The 13,411-nt window shown below is 40.0% G+C and overlaps 1 protein-coding gene across 2 annotated transcripts in view; it reads right to left on the reverse strand.

The window, feature by feature from the left end:
- Positions 1-13,411, reverse strand: part of ASH1L (ASH1 like histone lysine methyltransferase) — a gene marked incomplete at both ends in the record, with an annotated part of 186,232 nt that overhangs the window by 24,613 nt on the left and 148,208 nt on the right. For both annotated transcript variants that reach the window (XM_079698474.1, XM_079698473.1), the window contains 2 exons: positions 10,957-11,103; positions 11,229-11,435. In XM_079698474.1, the coding sequence (XP_079554600.1) occupies positions 10,957-11,103; positions 11,229-11,435 (354 nt within the window). The remainder of the gene's footprint in view (positions 1-10,956; positions 11,104-11,228; positions 11,436-13,411) is intronic.

Raw genomic sequence — 13,411 nt, forward strand, 5'->3', positions numbered from 1 at the left:
TCATAGGGTAATTTTATTTTTAATTTTTTGAGGAACCTCCTTACCCTTTTCCACTGTGGCTATACCATTTTTAGATTCCCAAGAGAGCAAAAGGGTTCCTCTTTCTCCACATCTTCGTCAACACTTACTGTTTTCTGTTATTTTCACGGTAGCCATTCTGAGGGTGTGAAGTGGTATCTCATAGTTTTGATTTGCATTTCCTTAATGATTAGTGATGTTGAGCATCTTTTTATTTGCTTATTGGCCACTTGTACAATCTTTGGAGAAATGTATATTCAAGTCCTTTGTCCATTCTGAATTGGGCTGTCCTTTTGTTGTTGAGTTTCAGGGGTTCTCTATATATTCTGGATATTAATACCTTATAAGATATATGACTTGCAAATATTTTCTCCCATTCTGTGGGCTGCCTTTTTACTCTGGGAATCGTGTCTTCTTTTTATAAAAAATAAATTTATTTATTTATTTATGGCTGTGTTGGGTCTTCGTTGTTGCGTGCGGGCTTTTCTCTAGTTGGGGTGAACGGGGGCTACTCTTCATTGCGGTGCGTGGGCTTCTCATTGCGGTGGCTTCTCTTGTTGCAGAGCATGGGCTCTAGGCACACGGGCTCAGTAGTTGTGGCTTGTGGGCTCTAGAGCTCAGGCTCAGCAGTTGTGGTGCACGGGCTTAGCTGCTCCGCGGCATGTGGGATCTTCCTGGACCAGGGCTCGAAACTGTGTCTCCTGCACTGGCAGGTGGATTCTTAACCACTGCGCCACAAGGGAAGCCTGGAATAGTGTCTTTTGATTTAAAATTTTTTATGAAGTCCAATTTGTCTATTTTTTCTTTGGTTACCTGTGCCTTTGGTGTCGTATCCAAGAAATTACTGCCAAGTCCACTGCTGTGAAACTTCTGTTCTATGTTTTCTTCTTCAACTTTTATTGGTTTACATTTAGGTCTTACATTTATTGGTCTTACATTTAGGTCCTTGACTGATTTGAATTAATTTTTGTATACGGTGTTTGGTAAGGGACCAACTTCATACTTTTGCATGTGGATATTCAGTTTTCCTAGCACCATTTGCTGAAAAGACTATATCCCTTTTCCATTGAATGGTGTTGGCACACTTGTAAAAACAATCATTTGACCAAATATGTGAAGGTTTATTTCAAGGTTCTCTACTCTGTTTCATGGGTCTATGTGTCTGTCTTATGCCTATACCATACTGCTTTGATTACTATAACTTTGTAGTAAGTTTTGAAATAAAAAAGTGTGAGTCCTCCAGTTTTGTTCTTTTTTAGGATTGTTTTGGTTATTTGGGGGGGGTCCCTTGAGATTCTATATGAATTTTAAGATGGGTTTTCTACTTCTGAAAAAAAAAAAAGAAGTCTTTGGGATTCTGATAGGGATTGCATTGAATCTGTAGATCACTTTGGGCAGTACTGACATTTTAGCAATATTAAATCTTCTAATCTATGAACATGGGATGTGTTACCATTCATTTATATCTTTAATTTCTTTTAGCAATGTTTTATAGCTTTCATTGTACAATTCTTTCAACTCATTAAGTTAATTCCTAAGTACTTCATTCTTTTTCATGATACTGCAAATGGAACTGGTTTTGTAATTTCCTTTTCAGATTGCCCACTGTATACAGAAACCCAACTGCAAGAGACTGTACAATATACAAATAGAGAAAATTTTATTCTTCTTTTCCAATTTGGATGCCTTTTATATCTCTTTGTCTAATTTTTCTGGCTAGAACTTCCAATATTATTTTGAATAGAAGTGAGGAAAGTGGGCATCCTTGTCTTCTCCCTGATCATAGAGAAAAAGCTTTCAGTCTTTCACCATTGAGTATTATGTTTGCTGTGGGTTTTCATATATGGCTTTTATTATGTTCAGGTAGTCCTTCTATTCCTGAGTACTTTAAAAAATTTTATTTATTTCATTTATATTTATTTTTGGCTGTGTTGGGTCTTTGTTGCTGTGCGTTGGCTTTCTCTAGTTGCAGTGAATGGGGGTTACTCTTCGTTGCGGCGTGTGGGCTTCTCAATGTGGTGGCTTCTCTTGTTGTGGAGCACGAGCCCTAGGCATGCGGGCGTCAGTAGTTGTGGCGCGTGGGCTCTAGAGCACAGACTCAGTAGTCGTGGCACACAGTTTCTCTGTGGCATGTGCAATGTTCCTGGACCAGGGCTCGATCCCGTGTCCCCTGAACTGGCAGGTGGATTCTTAAGCACTGTGCCACCAGGGAAGCCCTTGTTGAGTACATTTATCATAAAAGGGTGTTGAATTTTGTCAAATGCTTTTTCTACATCAATTGAGATGACCATGTGATTTCTTTTCCCCTTCATTTTATTGATGTAGTGTATCACACTGATCAATTTTCACATGCTGAACCATCTTTGCCTTCCAGGATTAAATCCCACCTGGTCATTGTGCATAATCCTTTTAATATGCTGTTGAATTCTGTTTGCTAGTATTTTGTTGAGGACTTTTGCATCAATGTTCCTAAGAGGTATTGGTATCCAGTTTTCTTGTAGGGTCTTCACCAAGCTTTGGTATCAGGGTTATGCTGGCTTCATACAGTGAGTAAGGAGGTGTTTCCTTCTCTTCAATTTTTTGGAAAAGTTTGAGATGGGTTGGTATTAATTTGGTAGAATTTACCAGTAAAACCATCAAGTCAAGGGCTTTTCTTTGTTGGGAGATTTCTGATTACTGATTCAATATCCTTACTAGTTATAGGTCTATTCAGATTTTTTATTTCTTCATGATTTAGTCTTAGTAGGTTTTGTGTTTCTAGAAATTTGTCCATTTCAACAAGATTATCCAATTTTTTGGTGTACATCTGTTCATAGTACTCTCTTATAATCTTTTTCATTTCTGCAGAATTGGTAGTAATGTCCCCACTTTCATCTCATTTTTAAAAAAAAACATTTATTTATTTATTTGGCCGCTCTGTGTCCTAGTTGCAGCATGTGGGATCTTTCAGTTGCAGCATGCGGGATCCAGTTCCCCAACCAGGGATAGAACCCAGGCCCTCTGCACTGGGAGCACGGAGTCTTACCCACTGCACCACCAGGAAAGTCCCTCATTTCATTTCTGAGTTTAGTAATTTGGGTGCTTTTTTCTTTGTCCATCTAGCTTTTTTTAAAAAAAATTTTCTTTCTTGTTTCTTTTATTTTTTTGGTTGAGTTGGGTCTTAGTTGCAACACACATGGTCTTCGCTGTGGCACATGGGAGCTTAGTTCCCCAACCCGCATCTCCTGCATTGTAAGGTGGATTCTCTTCTTTTTTAATTAATTAATTTTTGGCTGCGTTGGGTCTTTGTTGCTGTGCGTGGGCTTTCTCTAGTTGCGGCGAATGGGGGCTACTCTTCATTGCAGTGCACGGGCTTCAGTAGTTGTGGCTTGCGCGCTCTCGAGCACAGGCTCAGTAGTTGTGGTGCATGGGCTTAGCTGCTCCATGGCATGTGGGATCTTCCCAGCCCAGGGCTCAAACCCGTGTCCCCTGCATTGACAGGCAGATTCTTAACCGCTGCACCACCAGGGAAGTCCCAACATTTGTTGACTATGCTAATCTTTTTGAAGAACCAACTTTTGGTTTCACTGATTTTCTCTATTGTTTTTCTATTCTCCATTTCATTTACCTCTGCTCTATATTATTTCCTTCCTTTTGTTAACTTTAGGTGTAGTTTGTTCTTTTTCTAGGTCATTAAGTTGTAAAGTTAGGTTGCTGATTTGAGCTCTTTCTTGATTTTTTTTTTTTTTTTTTGTGGTACGCGGGCCTCTCACTGTTGTGGCCTCTCCTGTTGCGGAGCACAGGCTCTGGACGCACAGGCTCAGCGGCCATGGCTCACGGGCCCAGCCGCTCCGCGGCATGTGGGATCTTCCCGGACCGGGGCACGAACCCGTGTCCCCTGCATCGGCAGGCGGACTCTCAACCACTGCGCCACCAGGGAAGCCCTCTTTCTTGATTTTTAATGTAAGCATTTATAGCTATAAATTTCCTACTTAGCTACTGCTGCATTCTATAAGTTTTGGTATGTTGTGTTATCATTTTCATTCATATCTAAGTATTTTCTAATTTCCTTTGTGATTTCTTTTCTAACTGGTGTGTGAATTTCCAGTTTCATAAAATTTCCAGTTTCCTTTATGTTACTGATTTCCAACTTCATCCATTGTGGACAGAAAAGATACTTTCTATATCTGGCTTTTAAAATCTATTGAGACTTGGGTTTCCCTGGTGGCGCAGTGGTTGAGAGTCCGCCAGCCGATGCAGGGGACACGGGTTCGTGCCCTGGTCCCGGAGGATCCCACATGCCGCGGAGCGGCTGGGCCCGTGGGCTATGGCCACTGAGCCTGCGCGTCCAGAGCCTGTGCTCCGCAGCGGGAGAGGGCACAACAGTGAGAGGCCCGCGTACTGCAAAAAAAAAAAAAAAGAAAAGAAAAAAAATCTACTGAGACTTAATTTGTGCCTAACATATAGTTTACCCTGGAAAATGTCCCATGTGCACTTGAGAAGAATATAAATGCTGTTGTTGTTGGGTGGAGTAGTTTGTAATATCTTTTAGATCTAGTTGGTTTATTGTGCTAAGTCCTCTGTTCCTTACTTATCATCTTTCTGTTTGTTGTATTCATTACTGAGTGGGGTATTGAAGTCTCCAATTATTATTGCAGAATTGTTTATTTCTCCCTTCAGTTCTATCAGTTTTTGCTACATATATTTTGAGGTTCTGTCATTATGTGTGTAAATGCTTACAGTTTTTGTATCTTCTTGCCGAAGCTTTCTAAAAAACACATGTCCTTCTTTGTCTCTTGTAACCTTTTTGGGTTTAAAGTCTATTTTAGCCATTCCTGCTCTCTTTTGGTTACTATTTACATGGAATATCTTTTCCCATACTTTCACTTTCAACCTGTTTGTGTCTTTGGATGTCAGTTGAGTCTCTTATACACAGTATATAGTTGGATCATGTGTTTTTTTTTGTTTTTTTGCGGTATGCGGGCCTCTCACTGCTGTGGCCTCTCCCATTGCGGAACACAGGCTCCGGATGCACAGGCTCAGCGGCCATGGCTCACGGGCCCAGCCGCTCCGCGGCATGCGGGATCCTCCCGGACCGGGGCACGAACCCGTGTCCCCTTCACTGGCAGGCAGACTCTCAACCACTGCGCCACCAAGGAAGCCCGAATCATGTGTTTTTAATCTATTCTGCCAATCTTTTTTAAAAATTGAGGTACAATTGACATATAATATTATATTAGTTTCAGGTATAACATAATGATTCATTATACGTATATATTGCAAAATGATCACCACAATGAGTCTAGTTAACATTCATCACCACACATGGTATCAAATTATTTTCTTGTGATGAGCTCTTTAAGATTCACTCTCTTGGGCTTCCCTGGTGGCGCAGTGGTTAAGAATCTGCCTGCCAATGCAGGGGACACGGGTTTGAGCCCTGGTCCGGGAAGATCCCACATGCCGTGGAGCAACAAAGCCCGTGTGCCACAACTACTGAGCCTGTGCTCTAGAGCCCGAGGGCCACAACTACTGAAGCCCACATGCCTAGAGCCCGTGCTCCACAACAAGAGAAGCCACCGGAATGAGAAGCCCACGCACCGCAACGAAGAGTGGCCCCTGCTCGCCGCAACCAGAGAAAAGACCGTGCGCAGCAACGAAGACCCAACGCAGCCGAAAATAAAATAAAATAAAAATAAATAAAATAAATTTATATATATAAAAAAAAGATTCACTCTTTAGCAAGCTTCAACTATACAATGTATTATTATTAACTATAGCCACCATGCTGCACATTACATCCTCATGTCTTATTTTATTTGGACCACCTTCACCCATTTTTCCAAGCCTCCAAACCCCTAACTCTGGCAACCACCAATTTGTATCTAACAGTTGTTGTTTTTTTTAAGATTCTGCACATGAGTGAGGTCATGTGGTACTAGTCTTCCTGTTTGATCTCTCATTTAGCATAATGCCCTCAAGGCCCATTCATGTTGTTGCAAATGGCAGTACTTCCTTCATTTTTATGGCTGAATAATATTCCATTGTAGATATACACATTTGCTTTATCCATTCATCCACTGATGGATACTTAGGTTGTTTCCATGTCTTAGCTACTGTAAATAATCATGCAATGAACATGGGAGTACAGATATCTTTTTGAGTTAGTGTTTTCACTTCCTTCAGATAAATACCCAGAAATGGAATTGCTGGACTGTATGGCAGTTCTATTTTTAAATTTCCGAGGAACCTCCAGTTTTTGATAGTGGCCGCACCAATTTACATTCCCACCAACAGTGCACAAGGGTTCCCTTTTTTTCACTTCCTAACACTTCCTACTTCTTGTCTGTTTGATAATAGCCATTCTAATGGGTGTGAGGTGATAGTGGTTTTGACCTGCATTTTCCTGATGATTAGTGACATTAAGCACCTTTTTATGTACCTGTTAGCCACCTGTATGTCTTCTTTAAAAAGATATATATTCAGGGACTTTCCTGATGGCCCAGTGGCTAAGACTCCACATTCCCAATGCAGGGGGCCCAGGTTTGATTCCTGGTCAGGGAACTAGATCCCACATGCTGCAAGTAAGAGTTTGCCTGCCGCAACTAAAGATCCTGCCTGCTGCAACTAAGACCTGGTGTAGCCAAATAAATAAATAAATATTGAATAAAAAAAGACGTATATTCAGATTCTCTGCCTATATTTAATTGGAATTTTTTTTGCAACTGACTTGTATGATTTCCTTATATACTTTGAAGATTAACCCCTTATCAGTTTTGCAAATATTTTCTCCCATTCTGGAGGTTGTCTTTTCATTTTGTTTATGGTTTTCACTGCTGTATAGGAACATTTTAGTTTGACTAGTCTCACTTGTTCATTTCTGCTTTTAGTGCCTTCCTCCTGGTGTTAAAACCAAAAAAATATCATTGCCAAGACTGACGTCAAGGAGCTTACCCTCTGTTTTCTTCTAGGAGTTTTATGGTTTTAGGTCTTACATTCAAGTCTTTAAGTTGATTTCTGTGTATGTTGAAAGACAGTGGTCCAGCTTCGTTATTTGCATGTGGCTATCCAGTTTATCCACACCCTTTATTGAAGAGACTGCCCTTTCCCCATTGTATATTCTTGGCTCCTCTATAATAAATTGGCCATACATGCATGGGTTTATTTCTGGGCTCTCTATTCTGTTCCATTCATCTATGAATCTGTTTTTCTGCCAATATCATACTGTTTAGATTACTACAGCTTTGTAATATAGTTTGAAATCAGGAAGTGTGATGCCTTCAACTTTGTTCTTCTTTCTCAAGACTGCTTTGACTATTTGAGGCCTTCTGTGGTTCCACAAAAATTTTAGGATTATGTGTTCTATTTCTGTGAAAAATGCCATTGGAATTTAATTTTTATTGCACTGAAATTGTAGGATGCTTTGGGTAGTATGGACATTTAAACAATATTAACTCTTCAAATCCATGAGCACAGAATATTTTTTCATTTATTTGTGACTTCTGTAAGTTCTCTCATCAGTATCTTACAGTTGTCAGTGTAGAGGGCTTTCACCTCCTTGGTTAAATTTATTCCTAGGTATTTTATTCTTTTTGATGCTATTGCATACAGGATTTAAAAAAATTTTTGATAGTTATTAGCGTATGGAAATGCAACTTATTTTTAAAAAATATGCATTTTATTTTATTCACTATTCATTTATTTATATTTTTATTTATTTAATTTGGCTGCGCTGGGTTTTAGTTGCAGCATGCGAGATCTTTAGTTGTGGCATGTGGGATCTTTAGTCGGCAGCATATGGGGTCTTTAGTTGCGGCATGCAGGATTGTTAGTCACAGCATGTGAACTCAGTTGTGGCATGTGGGGTCTAGTTCCCCAACCAGGGACTGAACCCAGGCCCCCTGCATTGGGAACATGGAGTCTTAGCCACTGGACCACCAGGGGAGTCCCTGCAACTAATTTTTATATTTGATTTTGCCTCCTGCAACTTTACTGAATTCATTTATAAGTTTTAAAAGTTTTTTGGTGGAGTCTTTAGAGTTTTCTATATATAATATTATGTCATCTGCAAATAGAGACAGTTTTACTTCTTCTTTTTCAACTGGATGCCTTTTATTTATTTTTTCTTGCCTAACTGCTCTGGGTAGGACTTGCAGTATTATGTTGAATAGAGGTGGTAGTAGTGGGCATCGTTGTTTTCTTCTTGATCTTAAAGGAAAAGCTTTCAAACTTCCACCTGCTGGCTTGTCATATATGGCCTTGATTATGTTGAGGTACATTCCTTTACCCACTTTGCTGAGTGTTTTTATTATAAATGATGTTGAATCCCATTCTCTTCTGGAGAGTTTAATCTATTTGCCTTTAAATTAATTATTGATAAGGAGGGAGTTTCCTCTGTCATTGTGCAATTTGTTTTCAATATGCCCTATAGCTTTTTGTCCCTCATTGCCTGAATTCCTGTTTTCTATAGTATTTAATTTTTTGGAGTGAAGTGTTTAAATTCCTTCTTAATTTCCTTTTGTACACGTCTGTAGCTATTGCATTTGTGGTTATCATGAGGATTACACTGAACATTCTGAAGTTATAACACTATAATTTTATTTATAGCAGCTTAACTTCAATTAACATATAAAAACTCTGCTCCTTTACAGCTCTCTTTCAGTATCACAAAGTTAATCTTTATAACTGTGTGCACAAAAAAATAAATAATTCCTTTAAATGCATTAGTCTCCTAAATTATGTAGAAAACAAAAAGTACAGTTACAAACCACTGTAACAACAATTCTAGCTTTTATAATTGCCCACGTGTTTACCTTTATTAAGATTTTTTATTTATCCATATGGCATGAAGTACTGTCTAGTGTCCTTTCACTTCAACTTGCAGGAGACCCTTGAGCATTTCTGCAGGGTAGGTCTAGTACTCAAGAATTCCCTCATCTTTTATTTGGGAATGTTTTGATTTCTTCCTCACTTTTGAAGGACAGTTTTGCCACATACAGGAATCCTTTTAGCACGTTGCATACATCGGCCCACTGTCTTCTGGCCTCCAAAATTTCTGATAAGGAATCTGCAAACTTTCTTATTGAGGATCTACTGTATGTTATGATTTGCTTGTCTCGTGCTGCTTCCAAGATTTGCTCTTTGTCTTCTGAAAGTCTGATTATAACGTGTCTTGGTATGTGTCTCTTTGAGTTCATCTTACTTGGAGTTTGGGAAGCTTCCTGGATATTTATATTCACATCTTTCACAAAATTTTGGAAATTTTCAACCATTATTTCTTTAAACATTCTCTCTGCCTCTTTGTATCTGTCTTCTCTGTCTGGAACATCCACAATGCATATGGTTGTTCTGCTTGATGGTGTCCCACGGGTCACTTAGGGCTCTCTTTTCTTCAATCTTTTTCTTATTCCTCAGGCTTGATAATTTACATTGTCCTCATCTTCAAGTTCACTGTTTCTTTCTTCTGCCTGCTCAAACCTGCCTTTGAATCCATCTAGTGAGTTTTTCATTTCAATTACTGTACTTTTCAGCTCCAGAATTCCTTTTTGGTTTCTTTTTAGGCTTTCTATCTCTTTACTGATATTTCCATTTTGTTCCAACATCATTTTCATGACTTTCTCATGAAAGAAAGTTTTTTTCATGACAGTTTCCTTTAGTTCTTTGAGCATGATTAGGGCAGCTGTTTAAAAGTCTTTGTCTAATGTATCTGCCATTAAGTCCGTTTTAGGTTCAGATTCTACTGAATTATTTTTTTGCTTTGAATGGACAATACTTTCTTGTGTCTTTGTATTCCTTGTGATTTTTTTTGTTGAACACTGGACATTTGAGTCGAATAATGTGGTAACGGGAAATTAAAGATTCTCCGTCCAGTTTGCTGTTTTTTGTTATTTTGATTGCTGTAGGTTGTCTCTGTGCCAAGGATCAGCCTCAGGTGTAAACTTAGTGTCTTATGTCTTTTCCAATCCTTTCGTTGGATATGGGCAGTCACTGTCTATTTCCCCTCATATATGCAGTTGTTTTTGAACATCTTAGTCTTTAATTTCTGTCCCAAAAGGGGAAAAGCAAAAAATGAAGGTGGCGAAAAGAGGGCACCCTTAAAATCTCCTGGGAGTCACTTTAGCTGGAGGGAGAGGGACTTGCAACAATGGTGGAGGTAGACAGTAGCTGCCTGCTTCTTTGCACCTCTGTGATAAGAAGCAATCAGAGCATAGGTACCTAATATTTGGAGAACAGGGTCCTTTTTATCCACCCTAGCATCTGCAAGCTGTATGCAAGGTATTTCAGGAACACTTGCACAGCTGCCTGCCATGTAGCTGTGGGTAGGGATGAGTAGCTGCTACTGTGCTAACACCTCAAATTGACTGAAATGATCCACAACTGACCATCTAAAACTTCCCCTGGACGTTACAAGACTTCAACAGACCCCAGAGGTCCAAAAGAGTTTTATCAAACAGATTCTGCTAGTGCAATTGTCTAAAGGGAGATAGATTCCTTGTGCTTCCTACTCTATCATCTTCTTAGAATCCTTTCCTATCATGTTATCTTTTCTGAACTATTTTTTAGATGCATTTTTTAATTCTCAATTAGATTCTAATCTATTACTTTTATTTTTATTTCTCATTGTGACAAATCCAGTGAGGATGTGATAAATATGCTAAATGCATGGATGTGAGAAGAACCACGTAACACAGTGCCTGGTGCATAGTAAGCAGTCAATAAATATTAGGTATTATCACACACACACACACACAAATAAATATTACATTCTTCTGGGAGTGAGTAGTTACGATGAAGTGTGGAGAAATAGTACGAGCTTACTCTCTACCTGGAGGATCTGGTATAATAGGGAATTGCCTGAGCTGCTTTGTTGACTAAAATTGTGGAAAGATCAATCTCTGGATGTCCTCAAAGCTTTCTGCTCTGTTGGAGTCTTGTCTTCACCTTCCCCTGCTTTCTTACCATTTCTGCATTTCACAATTTGGGTCACAGCTGTGGTTGATGAATCGGGCCTCATTTCCCATGCGGTAACTGTCAATCACCATCCCACTATCCAGGTTCAGGCAATAGTGGTCACTGTGATTATGATACTGCTCAATCATCCTGTTCCTAAAGAGGAGAGAAATGATTGAAAGCCAATTAATGATTAAGTTGAAAGTAAATTTCAAATATTTCATTTTCCATACTAATCTGTTAACTTTGCCATTTTACTGGAGTATCATTTATCACTGTACCTGAACTCCTGTTCGCTGACAACCTCCCCTAGGTATTCAATGATGAACTGCCCAGCTTTTAGGGGTTCTTTGGTTCTGATTCCCCAACCTTTTTCCTCAGCTCGAAATCGTTCTAGACATTGCACCCACTCATGCCTCTGTATCCTCTGGTTACAGCACTGCTCACCACAGGGGCAAGTGTTGGGGGAACACTCAGCAAAGATCATTCTAGAAAGAAAAGGAATAATTGTATGTCAGTTAACACTATACATAACCTTCATGAACCCATTTTTTACATAGGAATTTAAAAAATGAATCCATAAATTAATTTTTATTTTAATAAGGTTAGATTGGTTAACAAAGTTAACAAGGTAATAATGTCTAAGTTCAAAAATAATACTGAAAATTTCCAAGTCAAGTTGCAAACACTGATGCTTCTTATAAATTAATGAGTTAATTGTCCACTCAGCATCCTGGGTAAACACTATCATATTTAGGTCTGGGCTAAGAATATATGAACTGTAACCCATAGAGGAATTAATAATTTGATGATTACATTGCACTATTGTTTTGAAGTAGCTCATAGCCATTTACAGATTTTTTTAAAATGTGGTAAAATACACATAAAATTTACTATAACATTTATCATCATAACCATTTTATTTTTTAATATATTTATTTTTGGTTGTGTTGGGTGTTTGTTGCTGTGCACAGGCTTTCTCTAGTTGTGGCGAGCGGGGGCTACTTTTCATTGCGGTGCGCAGGCTTCTCATTGCATTGGCTTCTCTTTGTTGCGGAGCATGGGCTCTAAGCACACGGGCTTCAGCAGTTGTAGCATGTGGGCTCAGTAGTTGTGGCTCATGGGCTCTAGAGCACAGGCTCAGTAGTTGTGGTGCATGTGGGATCTTCCTGGACCAGGGCTAGACCTGTGTCCCCTGCATTGGCAGGCGGATTTTTTTTTCTGATTAAAAATTTATTTATTCATTTATTTATGTATCTTTGGCTGCATTGGGTCTTCGTTGCTATGAGTGGGTTTTCTCTAGTTGCAGTGAGCAGGGGCTACTCTTCGCTGAGGTATGTGGGCCTCTCTTGTTGCGGAGCATGGGCTCTAGGTGAGTGAGCTTCAGTAGTTGTGGCACACAGGCTCAGTAGTTGTGGCTCGTGGGCTTAGTTGTTCCGTGGCACGTGGGATCTTCCCAGACCAGGGATCGAACCCATGTATCCTGCATTGGCAGGCAGATTCTTAACCATTGTGCCACCAGGGAAGCCCACAGTTTACAATTTAAAGTGCTTACAGGGGCTTCCCTGGTGGCACAGTGGTTGAGAATCTGCCTGCCAATGCAGGGTACACGGGTTCGAGCCCTGGTCTGGGAAGATCCGACATGCCGTGGAGCAACTGGGCCCGTGAGCCACAATTACTGAGCCTGCGCGTCTGGAGCCTGTGCTCTGCAACAGAGGCCAGCGCACCACAATGAAGAATGGCTCCTGCTTGCCACAACTAGAGAAGGCCCACGCACACAAACGAAGACCCAACACAGCCATAAGTAAATAAATAAATAAAAATTTAAAGTACTTACAGAGTTGTTTGATTTATTCTTCAAAAAGATATTATTATCTTGGGCTTCCCTGGTGGCTCAGTGGTTAAGAATCCACCTGCCAATGCAGGGGACACCGGTTCGAGCCCTGGTCTGGGGAGATCCCACATGCTGTGGAGCAGCTAAGCCCATGTGCCACAACTACTGAGCCTGTGCTCTAGAGCCTGCGAGCCACAACGACTGAGCCGGCATGCCACAACTACTGAAGCCCGTGAGCTTACAGCCTGTGCTCCACAACAAGAGAAGCCACCGCGATGAGAAGCCCGTGCACAGCAATGAAGAGTAGCCCCCCTCGCCACAACTAGAGAAAGCTCACGTGTGGCAATGAGGACCCAACACAGCCATAATAAATAAACAAACAAATAAATAAAAGAAGAATAAAAATATATTTTAAAAAATTTAAGACAATCAGCTTAACTTGTAAAGGCACTGCCTTACTGTCAAATTCACCACAGTTATTCTTTGTTTTGCTGATTTCTTTGCTGCACGGATACTGACGAACACCCCTCCTAGAACTGTCCTCCTATTTTGGGCTTTGTTGATCTTTTATGATAACGGACATCCCACCTTTACAATAACAATTCCTGTCTTTTTCTTAAACGGGAATCC

This window comes from Hyperoodon ampullatus, assembly GCF_949752795.1.
Source record: "Hyperoodon ampullatus genome assembly, chromosome: 2".
NCBI classification, from domain to species: Eukaryota; Metazoa; Chordata; class Mammalia; order Artiodactyla; family Ziphiidae; genus Hyperoodon; species Hyperoodon ampullatus.